The sequence below is a fragment of the Aspergillus lentulus genome (assembly GCF_001445615.1).
Source record: "Aspergillus lentulus DNA, contig: Alt09, strain: IFM 54703, whole genome shotgun sequence".
NCBI classification, from domain to species: domain Eukaryota; kingdom Fungi; phylum Ascomycota; class Eurotiomycetes; order Eurotiales; family Aspergillaceae; genus Aspergillus; species Aspergillus lentulus.
Genome location: NW_028322117.1, coordinates 3033405 through 3055437, shown reverse-complemented (window position 1 = coordinate 3055437; position 22033 = coordinate 3033405). Strand labels below are relative to the sequence as shown.

General features: G+C 49.5%; 10 protein-coding genes across 10 annotated transcripts; 3 read left to right on the top strand and 7 right to left on the bottom strand.

Moving 5' to 3' along the window:
* Positions 1–25: 25 nt before the first annotated feature.
* On the top strand, positions 26–1558 carry ALT_5820 (ankyrin repeat domain-containing protein; the record flags this gene model as incomplete). The annotated part of the gene is made up of 1 exon (XM_089599970.1): positions 26–1558. The coding sequence occupies one exon, from the start codon at positions 26–28 to the stop codon at positions 1556–1558; it is 1533 nt and encodes a 510-aa protein (XP_089455847.1).
* A 4309-nt stretch (positions 1559–5867) lies between these two features.
* ALT_5819 (uncharacterized protein) lies at positions 5868–6512 on the top strand (the record flags this gene model as incomplete). Its single annotated transcript, XM_033560109.2, has 1 exon — positions 5868–6512. One exon carries the CDS (start codon positions 5868–5870, stop codon positions 6510–6512), a length of 645 nt encoding a protein of 214 aa, XP_033416000.2.
* A 94-nt stretch (positions 6513–6606) lies between these two features.
* On the bottom strand, positions 6607–8370 carry ALT_5818 (serine hydrolase domain-containing protein; the record flags this gene model as incomplete). The annotated part of the gene is made up of 1 exon (XM_033560108.2): positions 6607–8370. One exon carries the CDS (start codon positions 8368–8370, stop codon positions 6607–6609), a length of 1764 nt encoding a protein of 587 aa, XP_033415999.2.
* An 847-nt stretch (positions 8371–9217) lies between these two features.
* Positions 9218–9430, bottom strand: ALT_5817 (uncharacterized protein; the record flags this gene model as incomplete). Its single annotated transcript, XM_033560107.1, has 1 exon — positions 9218–9430. One exon carries the CDS (start codon positions 9428–9430, stop codon positions 9218–9220), a length of 213 nt encoding a protein of 70 aa, XP_033415998.1.
* Positions 9431–9767: 337 nt separating this feature from the next.
* ALT_5816 (uncharacterized protein) lies at positions 9768–10197 on the bottom strand (the record flags this gene model as incomplete). The annotated part of the gene is made up of 2 exons (XM_033560106.1): positions 9768–10046; positions 10099–10197. 2 exons carry the CDS (start codon positions 10195–10197, stop codon positions 9768–9770), a joined length of 378 nt encoding a protein of 125 aa, XP_033415997.1.
* Positions 10198–10591: 394 nt separating this feature from the next.
* On the bottom strand, positions 10592–11466 carry ALT_5815 (uncharacterized protein; the record flags this gene model as incomplete). The annotated part of the gene is made up of 3 exons (XM_089599969.1): positions 10592–10730; positions 10780–10857; positions 10910–11466. The coding sequence occupies 3 exons, from the start codon at positions 11464–11466 to the stop codon at positions 10592–10594; spliced, it is 774 nt and encodes a 257-aa protein (XP_089455846.1).
* Positions 11467–11800: 334 nt separating this feature from the next.
* On the bottom strand, positions 11801–14467 carry ALT_5814 (oxidase ustYa family protein; the record flags this gene model as incomplete). Its single annotated transcript, XM_089599968.1, has 5 exons — positions 11801–12079; positions 12131–12267; positions 12323–12448; positions 13515–13954; positions 14031–14467. 5 exons carry the CDS (start codon positions 14465–14467, stop codon positions 11801–11803), a joined length of 1419 nt encoding a protein of 472 aa, XP_089455845.1.
* A 399-nt stretch (positions 14468–14866) lies between these two features.
* On the top strand, positions 14867–15856 carry ALT_5813 (ketopantoate reductase family protein; the record flags this gene model as incomplete). The annotated part of the gene is made up of 1 exon (XM_033560102.2): positions 14867–15856. One exon carries the CDS (start codon positions 14867–14869, stop codon positions 15854–15856), a length of 990 nt encoding a protein of 329 aa, XP_033415993.2.
* Positions 15857–16211: 355 nt separating this feature from the next.
* On the bottom strand, positions 16212–16745 carry ALT_5812 (GNAT family N-acetyltransferase; the record flags this gene model as incomplete). The annotated part of the gene is made up of 1 exon (XM_033560101.2): positions 16212–16745. One exon carries the CDS (start codon positions 16743–16745, stop codon positions 16212–16214), a length of 534 nt encoding a protein of 177 aa, XP_033415992.2.
* A 341-nt stretch (positions 16746–17086) lies between these two features.
* On the bottom strand, positions 17087–20529 carry ALT_5811 (putative ubiquitin conjugating enzyme; the record flags this gene model as incomplete). The annotated part of the gene is made up of 2 exons (XM_033560100.2): positions 17087–20313; positions 20367–20529. 2 exons carry the CDS (start codon positions 20527–20529, stop codon positions 17087–17089), a joined length of 3390 nt encoding a protein of 1129 aa, XP_033415991.2.
* Positions 20530–22033: the final 1504 nt, after the last annotated feature.

The window sequence follows — 22033 nt, the reverse complement described above, 5'->3', positions numbered from 1 at the left end:
TACCAACCAGAAATACGTTTGGCTTATGCCTGCTGATCGTCCGAATATGGATAACACTCAAGTTGACCAGCCATCGCCACCCCAGTCTGTACACGTTTCCGAAGACGAATCGCTCGCGGATCCGCAGCACGCATCAACAGAGGGGAGGCAAGCGTGGGACATGGAAGATTTCAGTTCACATAGGTCTGCATTTGCAAGGAAGTCTTTGAGAGAAGCAGCCTTTCAATCTAGTCCGTACCCCATTAGTCGTAATGCGATCAAAGCTATCCTGAAGAACGAGCACGTGGAGGCGGACGAAAAGAACCCGGATGGCCGAACTGATCTTTCGCTGGCCATTGAGAATGGCCAGTACAACCTCGTGGAATTGCTGCTGGAGAATGGAGCCAACCCTAATGCTCGGGAAGATCGAAACCGTACCCCATTCTTTTGGGCCACTACGCGAAGCATACGTGGCACTGCGCCAGGCATATGTGCCTCCCAACACCTTTCCGGTTATAATGACATGATTGAATTACTCCTGCGGGCCGGGGGAGATCCGAATTTAACAGACGACGAAGGAAACACCCCGTTGGCTTTAGCTGCTGCTATTGGAAATGAAGAATTCGTGAAGCTGGTCGTTGAGTCTGGTCGTGCCAAAATCAACACGCAGGGCGATGAGGAAAAAACTCCACTGATGTGTGCAGCAACTGGAGGATGGCCAAATTGTATGAGCTACCTTTTACCCCACGACGCCGATATGGGCAGTTGTCCTTGGTGGGAACGATACCTTCAGACCAGGTCATCGCAAAGAGAGAAGGAGCCGCACCGGTTTCAATTCTCGAAGCCTGGCTTAAAAGATCGTACTGGGCCGCGAAATCTAATATTCCAGCTGAAAAGTCATTTCCCTTGGAACGAGGTACTTCCGGACGGCCGCACGTTTCTCTCGTGGGCTGTGGAATTTGAAGACGAAGAAATTGTTAGACGACTTCTGGATTCGGGAGCGGACCCCAACGTTCGTGACAAGATGAAACATCAGATGACCCCCTTGATAAAGGCATTGAAGCTTGGCAACATGAACATGGTAAATCTACTCAAGGAAAAAGACAGATATTCGATGCATGTTTTAGTGGACGAAGCTGATGGCACGGGTGAAGAACAAGCCTTGGACCTCGCACGCAAGCTTCTAGGGCAAGGGTACGATCTCAACAAGCGGGATTTGAAAGGTCAGAATCCCGTCCACATCGCATGTCATAAAGGGAGAAAACGTTTTGTTGAGGAGTTTCTACATCCGAATTATGGAGATCAACTCGACTCCGTTCATGAGGAGGACAATAGCGGGAAAACGCCCTTGCAGTATGCAATCAACAATGAGGATATTGTCAAGCTTCTGATCGAAAATGGTGCAAACCTCAGTGATGTGTCAACTGCAAGCCTGTTCAAAATCAGAGAACCAAAGCCGCTCTGCGTCCAATTGACTAGCAATTCTCGGGCCCCTTACCAAACCCTTCTTCTGATCAGTGACTATGACGAAGCACGAGAGCTGTGGAACCCGCAGTCTGGAGAGATAAAATTACGGTGATTTACCGTCTACCCTTCGGCAAAAAGTCTTCCCTAGTACTGACTCTACCAGCCTCTTCATTAGCGGTTCGAAAATACCAGACTTTCGCAGCCATGAGATCAAAGAGGACCCTGTTTTAAGCCGTGGATATGGCGAATATTGTCGATTCTTTCGGCCAACGTGTCCAAGCCAGTGCGGTGAAACTCAGTTGTTCAAGCTAAGTATATCTTTGCCTGGTTTGACGCGCCATTCCGAGCTATTTCCATTAGAAATATGCATTTCCAAGCCATTTATATTGGAGATAGCCTGGACCATCAGGGAAATGGAACCTAGGCCTGCATATGGATACATCAGCACGCTTTCGAACTCTGAAGTACCCGAGCATCATGGAGAACTTCTCAGAGATTTGATGACCGAAGTTGCCGGGGAATGGAGGAAGAGGATATCGGTTCTGGTGGACGTAATCAATAGAATTGTAAGTGTACCCTGATCCCTAGATTCGCGGACTGACCTGATTCTCTCGACTGGCGAAAAAGAGACTAGACCAGGTCGAAAAAGAAGGTAGAAGCCGGACTGTCCTCAAAAGCCTACAGAGAAAGGCAGAACAACACGCTGAGCTGCAAAGTTGGTTCAGAGACCACATTGCTGGTCTCACACATGTGGTGAATATCGACCCATATTTGCGGAAAGAGCAACCTGGGGATCAGAAGGGCCCACTTAGGGAAATAATCCGGGAGATGGACCAGGAAGTGGGTTCGGGACTTGCTCGCATCGAGCAAAGTATTCGTGAGTTACTGCAGATTGTGAGTGCATCCCGCCATCTACTCTCGATCCAACTGACCGGTGGTTGATAGGAAATTGCATGGATTTCCATTAGCGAGGCGAAAAGCATCAAACGCCTCACTTGGATTACTGTAAGTCAATTCAAAACTACCGGTTCGCAGACTAATCGTTAAGTTCATATTCCTTCCCCTTATGTTCGCGTCGGTAAGTGTACCTACAACCAGGGAATCAATATATGCTTTTCATGATTACTGACTCATCTACCAAGAGCCTTTTCGGGATGAATATAAACCTTCTGAAAGATAATCCCGACTGGAGATGGTTTCTTCCAATTGCAGTGTCGTTAATACTTTTGACCCTCGGTTTATGGGTGCTCTTTGACTGGGTAGGTACTTACATACATGCTCAGATGATATGAATAGTGTCTAATCCCAGAGGCCTAGGCTGAGCCACAATTGGAGGACCGGATGAGGAGATTGATAACTCCCAGGGAAAGTCCCAAATATACAACCCCTGATGATGAGGACCGGAAGGCCCCTGAATCAAGCGTTGTTTGATATGAATAGGGTATACGTGTTTGACTATTCTAGTCTGTTCAGAAGGCCCGGATCACTGCCCGGTTCGTTACATATGTTTATATATGGTCATATCCTGACCTCAATCTCTTTCCGTTGTTTCGGAACAACTACATGTTAGTCACAGTTTGAGAGAACAAATCTATGTCCAACAATAAGCAATAAATAATAAAGGTTTTCATTAAAAGAAAAGCTCTGCCAGTCCCTTTCCAGTCCCTTAACTAGCCATAGAAAAGGAACAGTCTGTTATGCTCATAGGAAGTAGTGTTCCCTCAATTCTAGCATGCTCTGCCTCAGGGGCGTCTCGCAGCAAGTTTCGTCCAACAGACCATATGGAAATTCAGGAAGCTAGAAATGTGGATTGTAAAGTATTCAGAGTAATGAAAGTACATACATACACCAGGAAGAGTGAATGTCTTGTTTCAATGTCTCACAAAAACTTGAATCTGAAACTTAAACCGGAAGCAGTGAATGCTACGAGTCGGAGCATGCTGGTACTTGCTCCTTCGTTCCCCCATCTGCGGAAACATTGTCATGAACAACTCAAGGGCCACAACAAGTCATGGCGGCAATTCTCTAAGCAGGCAAACAAGGCCGATGCTAAGCTAGGGCCCCTCATCTAGGGATTCAAGCTCATACTGCCGACTTTTGGATTTATCTACCGACCGTCAATTCGAAATGATTTAGCCACATGATCATTGAACTGCCTCCAAACAATAGGATGGATGTGCCATGTCCCATCCTGGAGACTTATCTTGCTACCATCAGACCTATGGATTCCGCGCTATCCACCGAACTAGACAGGATCGGAGCTGCTCGGGCGGAGGGCCAGGAGAACCAGTTTCGACTCTCTGCACCAGGCATCGTACGCGCATTGTATGCTGCAAACTGTCCCGGTTGCTCTACTGATGTTGTACAGACATTCCTCAGCAAGGAGTTGCATTGGGCTTAATCACCCATGTGGTCAAGCAGCCTGTCGCCCATGTGCAGTGGCGTGGTCACCAAGGCCTCGGAGACTGGCCCTCTTGCGTCTGACTGAAATTTCTTGGCTTGCGCAAGAAGTCGATGCCGTCGCTTAGGGGCATGTTCGAGAAGGGGAAGAAAAGGGCAAATATTAACATGTCGGACGAGGCCTAAGATACTCCAAATATGGCCGACACCTGGCTAGAGTTGGAAAAAGTATGTACCATTCACCTCCCCGCAGTTTCGAAAAGTTTTTATTCTGTAAGTGTCCCTGCGAGCCTTGGATCCTGCGAACCCAGGGCTTACCTACACTCGGGTCATTGGGTGCTCCCTTGCCACATCCCTTCTGCGAATTGCCTGTGTGGTGTAACATACTATCCGCGCCAGCCTGTTTTCCCTTTGTTGAATGTGTACCGCGAAAGCGATGTTTCTTGCTTTGTGTTGGCCGCTTTTGTGTCCGCGAGTGCCTTTTAGTGGATCTCTGTTGTCGTTTCACGAAGACTATCAGGAACTTTTCAAGTGTTTTTCGAACGATAGTCCAATATGTCTCGCGAGAGTTTCCCTTCATAGCTAGATAACCTCCATAAAGCCGGCAATTCTCCCAGAATCGACCAAAACCTAAGGAGGCCATGTCAGGGGCAGTATGGAAGTCTGGAAACAGAATGGACGAAAGGGTTAGTATCCTTCTATCTTGGGTCTGCGAACGGAAACCTAATAATAAGAGTTTAGTCTATATTTCCCAAAGTGACAATGTGACAGCCGAACAAGTCGAATTGCAGACAATGTGCCCTTCACTGGGAACGGACAGTTGAACGTCATGCATGTTGGGACAAGACCGATCTCTCCGAAGCGAACGAGGATGTCCTTGAGAAGCCCAAATTGCCCGATACATGGGCGAAGACATGCCTACATGCAACCCACCCCTGCGAAAACTCCTTTTTATACGGGAAGCCAGTCATTGCATTGCTTTGCTGAGAGTCCTGATGATGAATCGACCTCCAGGCCAATCGTGCTCTCCTTCTACAACACATGGGCGAACCGGAACAATGGCGGATTCCTACACCCACGCCGAATGATTACATTCAACCGCTTTTCCAAAGAGCAGAGATACAGAAGTGGACATTGTTACTATTGAGAGCTGAGGTGTCTCACCACAGAAACGGAAGCAGTTAAAGCACAGAGCAATCAGCTTGATGTTTTCCAAACCTGCTTCAGGACTATGACTGAGACGTACAATGACCAGAAACCGCAGATAATTCCGAGGAGGCGTGTGGCCAGTCTGACAATGCCACAGCATATACTACCATGACTGTGATATGGAATCCCTACAGTAGAAGTATATCGTCCGGACGCCTTTTCAGCTAGGGTTATTGCATTTAACAGATGCGTTCTATCTTCACAAAATGACCCATCGAATACTGTATATCTGGATTCAAAATGGAGTAAACATATGATAGTTCCGACGTGCAAACAAGACAATGGCATCGATCCTGTCAGCCCACACACAATTCTAGCAGAACCTACTGAGTATTCCAATGTCACAATGTGATACCGATGCATAAGTGGCCAATGCATACTGCAGGTCTCGCTAAAATAAGCATCATAAGCTCCACCCGTGAGATCTAAGTGTGTTTGCCCCAATTTCAATGGAGAAGGATGGGAGGCCTAAGGATTAAGTAAGAAGTAGTAAGAAAATCGGCATGCGTTGTACCAATGATTGCAGTCAATTCGAGACATGTCTTAAGTAGTGTCTAAAATATCTACCGCTGATTGGCGATTCAATCCCCGCTGGCTCCAGAGCTGCAGAAGCGATGAAGAATCGAGTCAGGTTCATCGTGAACCCCGATCCACTGTCGACAATCAGGTCATTGTCGATTCAGATCGTTCTACCATGCCACCAGGTTACATCCTGCCGCTTCCACAGTCTGTGCAGGAATCTATATAAGTCATAACCCCCCCGCTCTCCCTTTTTCCTAATCATCAGCAGTCAAGACAATCATACCATCAAAATGACCATACTCAACCTCCTCACCGGCCTTCTGGCCTTTACCTCCACCGCCCTCACCCAGTCCATCACACCCCCCGATGGCTGCCCCATCCCCACCTGGACCGTAAACAACTTCCAGTGGTACAACGGCTCCCACAGCCTCGACTGCGTGCACAACCAAGCCGACATCGACGCCTACGGCTGCCTCTGCCCCGGCACCGGCGGCTGGTGCGAGCCCAACCAGGCCACCTGCAACGGTTCCTGGGTGCACCTCTGCTGGACGGGCATGCCCAACTACCATCCATGGGGCTACGGCCCGCTTGAGACGCTGGACATCGACTTCACCGACGGCCTGCAGTGCCACGACCAGTACATCGGGTACCGGGTGCATGATATCGGGAACGGGGATAGTAACTGCGGGTATGAGGATCGCGGGCTCGGGCGCATCGTCTCGTTCTACGGGAGCTCGAATTATGAGACTTCTGTTGGAAAGATGGACTATGTCCTTGGGGCGGGGCATGCGCTGACCTGCAACAATGGGAGTAAGATTACGTACTCTGGGAGCACGGAGTTTGAGCTGCATTGTGTGCATGATGCGTTCTTCAATGCGACGTGCACGGCGGAGGAGTTTACGATTCCGGTGTTGGCTTATCAGTGGGTTTCTTGATGACCAGTAGTTGTATGCATCTGCGATTTATGTTGATGGATTTATGTACTTCTATGAATCAGACAACAGACAGCAGGCAACAGACAACAGACAACTATCTATGAAGAGTCACATTGCAAGCTGGCAATTCCACCCTGCTCGCCTTTCCCTGCACATCCACTTCAAACACAAATTCTGCCAGTGATTTAGTCGCGTATCCCCCGCTGCCGACGACAATCCAGTCATTCACATCAAAGTTCCTCTGGAATAGTCCTCCGGACTTCTCCTGTGTAGCTGTATACGCCCTAAAGGCCACCTGCCCGGTGCCCTGTGACACAATCGTCGGCACAAGCCTCGAATTCTCATTCCCGAGTAATATACCCAGGAGGGGCATGAGATCCGTCCCGTTGCTGACCCACGAGGTAACCGACAAGCCTGGATTTCCAGAAGGACTGACATCCAGTGCCAGCGAGGTATTCAATCGATCGCTCGTGTACTTCCCCACAAAATTCTTCTTCGCTTCGGACGCAGCCTGCTCCATCAACGCAGGGAGGATACTCTCCGTGACAAGATCCGCCAGAAGACTCGTTGCGTTCGATCGCGTCGCCAACGCGCTGGCCCCGATGATACTAAACCCAGCGTCGAAATCAGGAATCAAGACCAGAAAACTGCCGTAGTTCCCTGCATCCCCGAGCTTGGTGTACAGGTCCGTGACCACGCCGGACTCGGCATGCTTGTACCGGTATATCTCCCACGGGCGGCCGACGGAATACTGCAGGTCGGCCGTGTGTGAAACGGGTTTCATCCACCTGCGTGTTGTGACCGGCGGCAGGAGCGTGGAGTTCAGGATCGCTGTCCCGAACTTTGCGAGGTCATTGGTGGTCGAGTAGATCCCTCCCGACGACTTGGAAATGCCACCGTCATAGCCAAAGCCAGAGGTGAAATCGCCTGCAATCACAGACCGGGGAAACTCAGACGCTCCCGGGACAGCAGAGTAGGATGAATGCATATCCAGCGGATCGAAGATACTCTGCTTGTATATCTCATCGAGAGACTTGCCGGTCAAATTGGCGAGAGCCAGACCGAGAAGGATGAATCCGTTGTTCGAGTACGCTGGGCTCGTCCAAGGGAGATAAACAGGTGCGTCGTTGGCTGCCCCACCGGCATATAGAGGTCCAGTACACGGCTCGCTTACGTTCGCCAGACAGGGTGACAGTGATAGAGCATCGTTCAGATCGACAGGGGGAAGACCATAGGTTGCTGGATCGACGGCTGCAGGCACGGGGTTCAAGCCGGCCAGGATCGCAATTGCGTACTGCAGAAGTAGATCCCCGCCGTCCCATGGCAGGACATCGCGTGCAACGCCGCTGATTTGCGCAGCAAGGGCGCTGGGGGTGATTTGGTCCCAGGGGGTAGAGTAGACTGAGTCCGCGTTGGCTCTGGACTTGACGTATTCGGCGAAGGCTGGAATAACCTCCGTCAGAGGCCGTTCCCATTGCTCACTGTTGAGCTCACGCATCGCGGCAAAAACGGTGAAAAGCTTCGAGAGACTAGCTACGCGGTAGATACTGTCGCCGTCGACCTTTCTGGTGCCGTTTGGGGCATTCTGGATCTCCGAGGAGGTGTAGTGAAACTGCAACGACTCCGCTGCTGAATCATGGATGGAAAAGAGACCGACGGAAAAGGTGAGGTTCTTCAGCAAAGAGGAACCTGAGGAGGTCTCGCTGTGTAGCCTCCCTGTCAAAGCTTTCCATCCAGCTGCGACTCGGCTTGACTTGCTGCTGAGGTCTCTAGGGGCAGGATACACCGGACCAAGGAGGTTGGCCACGCTGGTGCTGCATACTGCCAGAAAGGAAAGAGAGAACAAATGCACTCGCATTTTGCTATTGTAGTGGTTGTGTTGGTGTCTGTCAAGCAGAATGGATTACTTGCGGCTACGGCCATATTTATATCTCGATTACATCCTAACATACTGGACAAACGCTTGACATCATCTCAGACGCGGTTGCAGATCATCAACGTCTGACCTGCGGCTGAGTCCGGACCCTCAGCCGGTCTTGGCCATGTTATATACCCAATTCGGTAAGAATCCGCAATGATGCCCCAGCTTTTCCAGTTGGCAGGCTATGCCACGTTCAATCAGCGAATCACGAGCATCTTCAATATTGCCATGTAGTAAGCTTGAATATTAGAACATATATTAAAACATCAATGCACCTCCTGGCTGATTACTGCCTTTTTAGATGTCCTGGTTCAGAGGCATATCCCCCGCTGCCCACCGCCAGCAGTCATATTGCTCCTATGGAAATCAAATAGTACGATTATAAACAGGTGTCCGGACAATATACTCTTAGTACAGAAATGCCATATCATATTTCATGGTGGTATAATATTTCAGAAACCCTCTGCTCGCAGAGTATGAAATCCCACTGTAAGACAAGTGGACAAATGTAGCCAAGCCAGTAGATCCCGTACGCTCGAAAAGACCGTGACCATACAGGTCAGTCGGGGGCAGGACTCAGGTGTATGGCATGAAAATTCGAGGGGTGAGACTTACAAGTCAAGAGAAGATATAGAGAGGAGGATGAGAGATTTCTTCTCTACTGCGTTGTACATAGAAATTCAATTTGAAGGGATTCACTTGATACTCAGGATAGAATGACGACCAGCATAACCCAACGCCAGGACTGCACTAATAATGGTATCCACTTCTTACACAGAATAGCCTACATGAGTCCACCGTATGTGTCTCCCTCCTGCAGTAGCTTCCGCTCTTCGTCCACGTAGTCCCCGACACTTTTCCTTTCGCCTTCCTTCACCGGTGGATTGGGTTGGGCACCCTGCTGAGGCTGAACCTCAGGCTGCTGCTCTTGTTGTTCATTTTGATCGTTCTGCTCCTGTTCGTTGCCATGATGTCCGTGATGGAGCATCCGATCCATGAATCCAGTATGGTGGGAGGTATGTGTGTCTTTCACATCAGCGGGGCTTACTATGAGCCTTGCAGAGATGGCTTACTTTCGGACATGGTTTCTAAATGGAGAATAATCTCCTAGATGATGGTTTTTACGGGAGAATATTGATTATGGGTCTTTTGAAGGTCGTTGACGGAGGGAGGCGTTAATAAGAGTGTAGACGTCATTGACACAATAGATAATAAATTGAGTTTCGACCACGCGCAAAAGACTCCTACACAACTATCGATAAATAACACCTTCGCTTCCATTCCACTGAGGAATTGATCCCAAGGGCCATGTCTTAAAGTTCAGATCAATCCATTTATGTCACACTCCGCGCAACAACAATCCCCAACAAAGCCAGGAAGATAATGGCCACAATAAACACCAGCGCAACTATCCGACAGCATTCCCGCTCTGTCTCCCTTCTCTGCCGGCGCTCAAGCTGGCGGTCGCATGTCTCGCAGTGGAAATGTGGTTTTGTAGGGTCTAACTGCGGAGGCTCATTTGAGGAGTCTTGAGGGTGGGACTCCACATCGTGGTGGCTTGCGACGTTTAGATTTTCGTCCAGGTCGTTGTCGGGGACAGCAGCGTATTGATGCTGAGATAGTCAGTTCGAGGCTCTAACTATATCAAGCGTAGAGAAAACATACTGTCCTGGAAGATGTGGCTGTCGGTTGATTAATAGGTTCTGTGTCGAATAATTCATGGTAGGCAGGTGCTGCCTCTTCGGAAGCTTTTGGGAGATTCATATTGATCAGTTGTCTGGAGAGAGATAAGTCTCACTAGCAGAGTATGATGTTGTTTATCTGAGGCCGGTTAATGATTGATATTTGGTGTTGATGGTAATGTCGTAGCCTGATGCCCCAGGCTTATGCACAGCCGCCATGAGGCTGAGCATCGACGCTATGTCCACAGTCCACCTACTGGATGAGCAGGCATTCCCCAAATGCTTACATACGAGAGGTAATTGGATGGAAAGCCAGGAAATCCTTTTGTCGTAAGCACTAACGCCTGCATCAGCCGCAGATGAGCCACCGGTCAGACACTGACCAATCCAGTCTGTGGGTCACCATGTGGTATTCGCACGAAGTACGAGTGACGAGCAACAGCATATTCATTACCTACCATCCAAAGAATCATGATTCACCAAGTCCACCCTCTGGTATCCTTGACCCAGTCTGTCTTCAGAGATGGCTCAGCCAACGCAAACTGAACGTAGTACTTGTCATGCCACTCTTCCTTTGTGTCAGTACGGCCTGCGCGTGAAAAACCTGAGAAATGCCTAATTGTTGTCAGCTTATAGTCGCTACTCAACAACAGATAGAGCGTACATATTCCCGGTGGCCTTGTCATAGATGATCTTCGACATGGTGGGCATACGGGGCAGGTAACCGCACTTCCTCAGCTTTCTGAGTTTATGTCAATTGAGAGCACGACAGGCAGGGAGTTCTGTAAGCTTACGGATAAGCTTCACGAAATTTAGCGCGGATCGCCTGGCGTGACTCGAGATCTAGCTCCCAGAATTCTTCTTCACTCAGAGGCTCCCCGGGGACTTTATCCCAGACCACATAAGTGATATAACCTCCCGGAACAATACTATCTTCGTCTTGCTTTCCCTCCTGGTAAGCAAGAAGGTCAGGGACAACATCGCATCCCAATTCCTTGAGCGCTTTCAAGGTCGTCAACTCAAGGTGCGGCTGTGGCTTAGCAGCCTGCTTCTGTCGAAGCTGAGCGCTCTGATATTGAGTACCAGCGACAGGGATCTGAAGATAAATCCGCATAAAAGCCTTCTTGCTGGGGTCTTCTTTGCAATGGCAGAGAAACTTAGCAGCTGCAAACGGAAGTCCAAGGCCATCAGTAACATCCTGCTGCGTCATCCAGTGAGACCGTTCAGAGAGCTTCTTGTCGATCACCCAGGTTTGGCGGGACAGGTGGAAAAGTGGCTCGGATGGTGGATCGAGAGTGACGTCCGTGCCTTCAAGGCCGTACAGGATCTCGCCAGCTTCGGCATTGTTCATGCTGGCTTGATGAGTTTGCAGGGATGAAGAAGATGTATTGGCCTTTGGATGGGAATGAAGAAGACGAGAGGTGGTGATGGAAAAAGTGTCATAGATAGGTAACGATATCCGGTAAGCCAAATTGGGAAAGCCTTATGCCCTGTTTCCCTGGTCATTCTATACCCATTTATTAATATCATTCTGCAAAATGCCTTTAGTGGTTTCTGCAGGTTCAAGTTACGCGAAGAAGGCCTGCCAGTGGACGAGCTGGACCGTCACAACATGAATTGGACTCGACATAGATATGAGTATACACTTTCAGCAGATGATATGCGAATGAACCCCCTCGCACCAGTCAAGAATCCACCAGATGTACCGTCCGATCAAATTCTCCGGCAGGTCTCTCGAGCGCCCACTGCCGAATAGCCTCAAAGTCCCGACAAGTGTGCATATTATCCGCCCTCACAGTGACCATCTGCTTTTCGTCATTCCACGCCCACACGTCGACAGTGATATCGGCTGAACACATCAGGCTCTGACGAATCATCTCAATACAGTGGTCAAGATGATGCATGGCCTCCTCGTCATTGGGGTTATGCATATCAACACCCCAGAGTACTTTGCGGAGCATATCCTGCGCACGTCAGGTTGATTCTTATCCACCAGCGGAGGAAGGAAGAAGTACCAAACAGTGCAACTGATGAAAAACATCAAGTCCAATCAAATAGTATCCCGAACTGTACCCCAAATCATCGGGGATTGGGACAGTCTTATTAACCAGTTTCGCTGCATCGCTCGCAGAAATTTTGACCATCGCCGGCGCTGAAGACTCAACCTAAGCCTAACCCTAACAGTGCATCGGGAGAAAATGACATACCAACATGAATATCATCCCACGCTTTATTGTTCTCTTCCGATGGCGGACCCATGTAGATAGACTTTTGATCGCCCCAGCCAGAGTTGAAGATGACGTTCTTGTATCTGATGACGTCTTGAGCAGGAGCTAGGGCTCATTAGCTGTGAACCTGTAGAGTAATAAGCTGCTTACAGTAAACCATATCAGGTATTTCTAGTTCTGGATTTGTCCAGACTGCAATGCCAGCTCCTATAGCAAAGACAAAAAGCGAGACTATAAGGATATATTGAATGGCGATGATTTTCCGTAGCCGGTGATACTCTCGCGCACTGAATGGAACTGAGTCATGCAGGTATTCGGATTGCTTTTCATTTATGAGCGTCTCCCTACCACTAGCATCGCTATTGATGGAATCTCGATATTTCATCAGAAACATTTGGATAATTAGATTATCACGGTGAAGCAGCTTGGGATGAAACAACGGAATGATGGTGCGACTGCCGTGGCGTTCGGCACAATATATGCATACTCCAGTAGCCTAGCCACTACACAAGATGAGCAGCGTAAGGAAAATAGAAGTATCCTGGAGCTCGAGCTAGCCACGAAAGGACATCAATAGGAATTTAACATGATTGGCCTCGTGGTGTGTCTTGGCAGAAGAGCTGTTGAGGGGCCTGAGGGCATTTCTTTGTTCTCGGTGGCGGGGGTGTGTCTTACAGGCATCGGGTCGGTCATTCAATGGTATGGCGAGGGGCGGACATGGCTTTCTAGTGATGAGTGATGATATTCGGAATTAGAGTGCTGACATTGAAGTATTAGATGCCGAGCAAATTATTACTAAGTAAATGAGGCGTATACAAGTCCGCGGTAGGTATTGATCGCAATGTCAACAGGCAACACCTACTTCAAAAATCGATGCGGAGGGGTAACATGCAATTTTCCTCATAAACAACAATCAACAATGGATGGTATTTCCTCCTCTGGTATTAGCAGAGACTTTTTGAGCTATCAAAACTGTTGTATCTGTTCCATAGTGTCAATTCACATCAACAAGCAAGATGGTCAGGTGCATTCTCCACTGAATGTACCTTTGGCGTTCAAGAACGCAGAAGAGATACCAATCAGACACATCCATGCGTCAAATCTCTTCCCAATCTCAATGTAAAAGACACTTTTGGCTCCGTGCCAGGTGCTTGCTGCTTCTCCTTCCAACACAAAATATCCCATCCGGAGCGGAGGAGAAGATCCTTTGTCTTATCCCATTCGTCGGCATATTGATATCCCTTCCACTGCACAGTAAGCGTGTTCTTGCCGTACTTTTTCCGATAACCCTCGATAAGATCTGGAACCATACAAAACTCCTTTGGACTATACCTGGTGCCTGCCGGCTCATTCTCCCATTCATGGAGGGTAATTTTCCTAGGGCAAAAAGCATTGAACAGGGGCAGTGGATGATACTCTCGCAAATCGACCTCTGGATACAACAGGCGAGGTACCAATTCGTCCTGCAACTTAGGCAACAACATCGTCACAGTGAGAGGGCTGCCGGACCAGCTCAGCTTTCGGAAAACTCGCTCAATACTTGGGCTGATGACTTCAAACCAGTCGGGCCTAGTATCTTCCAGCAGTATAAACAGGATGCGGGGACTGTTCCTGCGGTCCACCCGTTCAGGCGGTAGGGTGCCATTGGGGTATATCTTCGTGGAATCTCACGACAATAGAGTCGTACATGATCTCGAGATGTCGGAGATGACATATATTGCGTCTTCCAATCGCCTCCAGCCATCCGTATAACATATCCCAGTCCGCCTCGCCTTTCCTGACGCTGAACCGAAATGTTTTCTCCTCGAAGAATACTCTGGCTGCTTCTCGATGGACGATGCTATTGCAAAGAAGCAAGGGCAGTACTGACCGAGGCACATTTACTGCTACCAAGGTAGATATCTGCAATTCGCAGCGTCTTCTGACCTTGCGTTTCTGGAAGAGATCGAAAAACACCACCCCTTGTTCTCCCCAGTCCAACTCATTCAAATATTCGGGGTCAAGAACATATCTATCACTGACCTGGCTACAGTCGTATTCGGGAATAAGTAAGTATCTGTAGATTAGAAGACGGATTTCGGGAGGGAGAAAAAGGAAACTCTTCGGGTTATTGACTGATTCCATGTTGCTTGAATGAGTGAGGTTCCGTTTGAGCAGTGTTGATGCAGAACATGTTTCTGGAAATCTGTAGAGATATCACGACCTTTTGTCCTCAGGCAACAATGACATCCAATTAAGTAATTCTGATCGCGACACTCTGTCCCGACAGCAGCAAAGTCTGTATTACCCGTACCAGACTGCTGCGAATGCTTCTCTCTAGATAGGTGATCCCAGATTCACAGATCAAGAATCTGCGCTGTGGAGAAATTAATGTATGGAAAGCTCGTAAGCTCGTTCGTGTTGAGCCGAGAGGCCCAGATAAATAATCAACCCCACCAAGAACAATTGACTCACCGACTTTGCACTTCCCCCCGATCGTCATCCGAGTATAGCGGCCGCCAATTTCTCGTCACCACATCAGCCATGGCATCAAATCCTCATATTCTGCTGTTTGGTGTCGGTAGCGTTGGCGCCATTCATTTGCTCCAACTGCAACGCGCCGGATGCACCGTGACAGCCGTCTGTCGGTCCAACTACGACGTCGTCAAGGAGAAAGGATTTACTCTGAAAAGCGTCCGATTCGGGAATGTCACATATCGGCCAGATCACATCGTTCGCACTATTGCTGAATGCCCAAAAGACACAGTATATGATTTTGTCCTGGTGACCACGAAGTGCTTCCCCGGCAGTAAGCCGTCAGTAGCAGATCTGATCAGACCGGCCATTATTGGCCGCCCAGAGACTGCCATCGTCCTAGCACAGAATGGCATAGAGATTGAGAAGGATATTGCAGACGAATTCCCAGAGAATCCCATCCTCAGCGGTGTCGTCTACCTTCCAACCACCCAAACTAGTCCCGGCGTCATCGACTACCCGGAAATGCTGAACATGCTGGAACTGGGGACGTATCCCGCCAATGCACCAGCTACACACAAAGCAGCGGCCAGCAAGCTCGTTGACCTCATGAAGCAAGGCGGCGGCGAGGCCAAACTTTACGACGACATCCAAATCGCGCGGTGGACCAAGCTGCTCGTCAACGCGTCGTGGAATCCCATCTGCGCGCTGAGCATGTGCTCGGATGGAGACTTTCTCCTCACTTCCGAGCCCTTCGCATTTGAGCTTGTCTGGGGAATTATGATGGAAATCGTGGAATTGGCGAAGAAGCTGGGGATCCCCGGGGTGGACGAAGAAGCGGCCAGGGTGCGGCTTCAAACGGCAACTCGTCGGGCGAAGGAAGGAACAGGCCGCGATCCGAGTATGCTGCAGGATGTCAAGCAGGGTCGGTTATTTGAAGTCGAAGCGATTGTTGGGAACACGGTGAGACTGGCTCGGAAACATGCAGTGAGCATGCCCCGGTTGGAAACGGTGTATGCACTGGCAAAGGGAAGATATGAAGCCCTAGCCCGGAATTAGCCTAGCGAGATTAGAGTCCAGTCAATGATATATTTGTTGAACATACACCAGGTACTGCACCAGATTGGTTCCAACAAATGAGATGTTAGCTTTGTGGCTGTTTGTATAGACATTCACGACTACATGCTGCAGACCCAGAAGAGAAGTGAATTAGAAAGAGTATGCACTATCTCAGTCACTCCATAATACCTGACCTCTCTCAAACTTGCACTATGCTTAGCATCCACGATCTGCTCACAAGCTGTTAACCAGATACTACTATTACTACTACTGAAGCGAGGTGTAGATCGTGACTCTCTCACATCGGTAAACCAACAAAAGATCCGTTTTTAGCATCGCCACTCCAGAAGCACCACTACACTCTCTTCCGCATCACACATCTCCTATCCCTATCATGCCCACCCTTTGCCTGCTCCTCCAACTCCCGTGCATGTCCCTCCCCAGCGATATCCACATCCACCTCCTCAAACCCCATCCTCGCATAGAACGGTCCATTAAATCCCAAATCCCGATACGTCGTAAGAGAGACATACTCGTACCCTCTCTCTCTCGCCTGCCCTTCCACCTCCTCAAGCATCATCCGCGCAATCCCCCTCCTCTGCCAGTCTTCATGGACGTCCATCTCTGCGATGTAAAGCATCCCGTCTAGTTCTTGCACGGCGATGAAGCCTACTGCCGTGTTGTCTGCTGTAACTGCAACCCATACGTTCTGCTGCGCGATCATTGAGCGCAGGGTGACTGGGTCAAGGGGCGGAGAGTCGGCGATCCAGGCGAGATTGACGGTGCGGAAGAGCTGGGCTGCGGAGGTTTCGATGGTGTTGAGCTGTGGGATGTCTTCTTCAACGGCTAGGCGGATTGAAATTTTGTTCGTAGGTGGGGTAGTGGCCATTGTGGTTCGTGGTGGAATTGCTTGAGTATAAGTACCGGAAGATGCTGTTGCAGGTTGTATGTTTTAGTGGTTGTTTAGTCGCATGGCAGGGCTGTAACGGCTTTTATAAATGTTGAAGTACCCACTGTTGGCTGATCCTAGGCAACACTACAATAATCACCAATCAAATACGAGTACGAGCGTGCGCCAGTTCCAGATAGTTTGAGTCATACTAGATTCTTGGACTATGAAAAGCGAGCAAAGCCAGGAATCCTTATCAATACAATCGTCGAGAACTAAGCAATGGATTTTTGTGTGTCCACATTCATAAATAGACCATTGTCCCATAAATCGTAAACAGATTAAGCCCACGAAAGCCGCTGGATATCCTCTGGGATCTGCCATCCATGCGCCAGGCATGCCCTCTTGTACGCTTCAACCGCCTCGCCAACAGAATAGTCCGTGCGAGACCGGTTCAGCGCCAGACGCGCAGGACGAGGCTCAGTGTTTGTAATTGCCATCCGGACCTGCAGCAACACGCTCTCGATAGATGCCGTCGGGAGCCAGCCTGAATTGGTCAGAAGTTCCATACACATGGCCCCGCCGGCGGTGACGTGCCCCCCACCGCCATTGGCAAACTCCAGGAACCGCGGCCGGATCACGCGGACAAACGGAGGAGACATAGGGAAGCCCGGGGGGAAGCGCAGTTCCAGCACGACGCTTTTCATATTCGCTTGCTTGAGGTCTTTCGCGAGCGGGAGCTTGGGGTCGAAGCTGTGCAGTTCCACGATCCACTGGTATACGGTGGTTATAAAGTCTGGGTCGATGTACCAGCCCAGGTCGTGAAGGGGCTCTCGAGATTGGACTTTGAGAGTCGCTTGAAGATGTTGTTGTAGAACCTTGGTCGCTGGTGTTGTTGCATATTGGGGAGGTGTCAGTAACGGAAGTGATTCCTTTTTGAGAGTTCCGGGCTCGAAGTCACTTTTCACACCGTTCTTGGATGGCTTGACTGTCGGGCGCTCCTCTACCTCGCCCTCGTCTTCTGAGAGAAGAAGCTGAAGATCGTCGAATGCTGTGGCCACACTGACAACGTCATCTTCCTCTGAGACTATGTTGTTTTTCGAGGAGTCAGGAGTAGGCAGCTTATCAGCATCCAGTTTTCGCTTCTTCCTTCCAGGTAATGCGGAAATGGCAAGGTCAGAATCAGTTCGGCTAACAATACCCAGGCTATTTCTTCGCTGGCTATTCAGAGCAGAGATTGGAACGCAGATCGTAGTTTTATTAGGCCCCTGGGCTGGGTACTTCGGATCCTGTTGATACATGGCTGATGGTTTTGCATGTTTTACATTTGCTGTACCATCGCTCGGCCCTGCACCTTGGCATTTGACGAAGAGATATCTCGGCTGTATCCAGTCCAGCTGGGTGACGACGTAATGCGGATTGGTATGTTTGAACTGAGCTGGTGCGTTGACCAGCTCGTTTAGCGAGACCAGCATCCTGATCTTCAAATTGCTCTGAGGCCAGGCGTAGTCGAGTCCTTCGCGCGTGTAACCTACGGATGTATGGAAGTTATTTGACAGGTAAACCCCATCCCCATAGGCGCGTCCGTTTGTAACCTCTTTGAAGTGCAGACCTTCTCTGAGAATACTGTGCCAATTCCACACTGGACTTCCGTGCCAGGCAAAAATGGTCGGGTAATCTGTCTTGGTAATAGTAGCGTTAGCGGCGACGGCGGCTCTGAAGCGCTGCTCTTTGTCTGGGGCCCCTTGCACAAGCCGAAACTGCTTGTATGACTCCATTCCAGTCACTCGATGGTCAGAATGCGTGGTATCGTCCTCCAGGATAAACGAGCGGTTTGACGCAACGACCCAGCGCAGCACGTCAAGTGCTGCTGGGGAAATGACCTCCCTCCAAGCAGCCAGCCTTTTGCTATCAGAGTCCGCAAGGAAAGCTTTCATCTTATCAACATTGGGGAGGGTATCGAGGAGCAGTCTGACCGCAGCTCCTTTCTCATTGACGTCAAGGTCATCGAAATTCGTCTCATATGCCACGAATTTGACCTGTGATGGGCCAGGCAGAAGTTCGGATGCTGTGAGCTGCTGTCCCTTCACAGTGGGAGAGGAGAGTTGTACCTCACACGTGCCTAGATCAATGGTCTCTACTCGACAATGCCAGGGCCCATCCTTTAGATCTGTTCCAGTCTGAAAAATGACCACCCAGTCCCCGGGTTTTAGATGCGTGCGCTTATCCAGGCGACAGGCCATTGTTGCAGCGACCAAGTTGCCACTGTAACAGGTTGGGGCCCGAGAAGAATTCTTGTTCTTTAGCTTTGTTAGATGATGTTCGATCTCGTCAAGCCTATTCATGTTTAGGATCCCTGGGACCTTGAGGCCTAGACCTGTGGGGAAATCCATGAGTTTACCGGATACTGCCCGAGCATATGTCAAACTGATGAGCAAATCAACAACGCTAGGTTGGAATTGAATCTCGTGTTCCAAGCTCGGGCCCATGCCGAGCGCCATGTACTGGAACAGGCACAAACTGTTGGAGCAAACGTACGGCTTGATTGCTTCAAAAGTATCGCGGATTTTGCAATGGCAGACCAGGCAGAATTCTGTGCACTTCACAAAGTGGCGAAGAGTGAACTGCATCGCTATCAACGGTAGGGACAATTGATCAACCCCATGGCCTTGATCTATATGGTCATCTTGAAATAGGGCCGGTGCGGAGGCACTCCAGGTATCTGGCTCAAAGTAGTCGTCGGGTAGAGCGCCATCGTCCGGCTTCCTGCCCTGATTTTGCTGAATATAAAGCTCCGCACCGGTCCATGACAAGCCCAGATGATATCGCAGTTCCATAATCCGGAGGAACCTCTCGTTCAGAAGCGAATCCAGCGGTTGCTCAATGAAGAGTGATCTCAATCGCGCGGTCCCTGTTAGCCCTTCTTCGCACAGTGAAAGATTCCCTTGAAAGGCTCGGATGGCGTCTTCGACAGTTGGCTTGTAAGAGTCACATAGTCCAACGTGGAACTGGATTGCAGGGTACTTCGCATTTCCAAGTGCCAGCAGTTCCTGAAAATGCATATAGGTCCCTGGATAACGAATGAGCAGAACCAGGTATTCCGAAGCCCGGACATTCCATGCTTTCATGGCCTCCTCAGATATGCCTAGTCTACCGATGCGACAGGAGACTGATACGATTATAGCGCCTGTCAGTTTTCCCAGACAACCCACTTTAAGACCGGCATTTTTCACGGCGCGAAGGTCGCGGCGCAGGGTTTTTAATAGATGCTTTTCATCTGTCCGCGAAATGCCAAATGCGGGTTCATTTTCCATATCCCAGTCAACGTCGTCTTCGTCAAAGTCAGTCTCGTCAACCCCATAGCCAACCTCCTCGTCGTCATCGGCTTCGAAACCTGGTCGCCGGAGCGCGTCTTGGACGAGCTCGTCGATGTAAGTCAGGAAGTCTTCAAGTGAAACTCCTGAAAATCTGGACTGGGCATTTTCTAAAACTGTAGCGACCCTTGACGGAGGATCTTCGGACGTGGTGAAGACAAAGTACGTGTGGTTTTCGGGATAGTCTTGGGTGTCTACCGAGATGTCAGTTGGTCTCGATCGTGAGCAGGTCCTGGAGAAGCCTTACCTGATACTATGGCTTGGAAATCAATCCTGGTGCCAGTGGAGGAATCAGCGAACGTGAAAGTGATAGAGCCATCATGATCCCCTGCTCTGACACCGTTCAGATAAGGGAATCTGCCTGATATTTTTGCACCAATCAGGTCTCTCTGAAAGTCTTTGCGAGGCATGTTGCCTCGCGCAGAAGGGATTAAGGGGAGCGTGCAATTCACAAACTATGAGCTTCTGTATTTTGGGATATGTCGCTGATTGATCAAGGTGATGGGAGAACGTGGTTGACGTTGGATATTTGATGATGTGTTGTAGTGAGAGAAAGGTCAGTCAAAGAACAAGAGGCGAGGTTGGCATCCCTTAGATGCCTGTCCAGGCTGCAGCGGTCATAGATACCTAGTTTTCTCTCCCTGCACAACCATGGTATTGCCATTTCTATTCTTGAGTGGTTTTACACCTGTGCCGTAAAAGACTCTGGTAGCGTTTCTGGGAATTGCGTCATTCTTTTCAGTTCTATATCTTAATCTACTTCGTTGACTTAGGTGGTCTCTGTTTGTTCGACGCTCCTGGCTCATTTCCATTTGACTCTGAAACATTTACTCTTCTCCCAGCAGCAGCCCACCCTGCATCCCTTGGACACGAAGAGTTTGAAATTCGTCTTCTGATGGTATACGAAGAAAGTGGCTCTGTATCGCCAGCTCCAAGCCTCCAACAATCCATCCTCATTTGGTTTAGTTCTGCCTCAAGGCAAGATTCCCCCCAAGTCAGCTATTCTGATTGGCCAGCCCCTGAGTCCCTGACCAAAGGCTTCTCTCGTCACATGACCCGACAATGGGAGACTGCCCAAATAGGAAATAGGGCAGAATGTCAGGGCTATGAGGATCATGCACATTGGCAAAGTTGTTGAAGTATATTACTACTTTCCAAATCCAGATGTTCTATCATTCATTCATTTAATCTTCTATTCTCTACGGTCCTACTATCTGATCAGAATATCGGACCTCCTTTCTTGACCTCTTTGCATCGTATCTATATATCTTACCGCTAAAGTCCCACGGACGCTCCCGCCATCAAAACACGAGACTGCCTTAATACGATTGAATAAACGGAGTTGTCACTCCCAAATACGTCTTATAGGTTCGACCGGGAATGACGTACGGGGATACGTCAATAACAGGACTCATTGGAACGGTCCTTCGATATGAACGTGTGCACGGTGAATGATCGGCACGAGCGAGTGTTTGCCGTGTACCCCTCTATGCGAGGGACATTCGGTACGGTGAATCTCGTCGAGCATCAACCGATGCTGCCCTTGGTTATAGCAGGAGAGATACATACCACGGTCTGAGGGCGATATTGGGCAAGTTGTGCGATGTGACGGCTGTTTGAACTCGAGAACGGTTGCGTGGGGCTTGAAAGTCTTCAATCGACAGGCCCAATGTGTCAGGTTATTGCGCCGCTTTGTACGACATGGAAGGCTCACATGTTGGTTTGGTCACGCTTCTCACGGACTTGGACCGTATCAGGTGCTCCATCTTCGGGTTTGAAGAACGCCAGCTTATTTATCCTCAAGAGATACGGAATCCTCGCGGGGATTGGCCATATCTCGCAATCAAGTATCAAAAAGAGCGGACCGGCAGACAATTGATACGATGCAAAGAGCTTGGTGAGTGCCTATGAAGA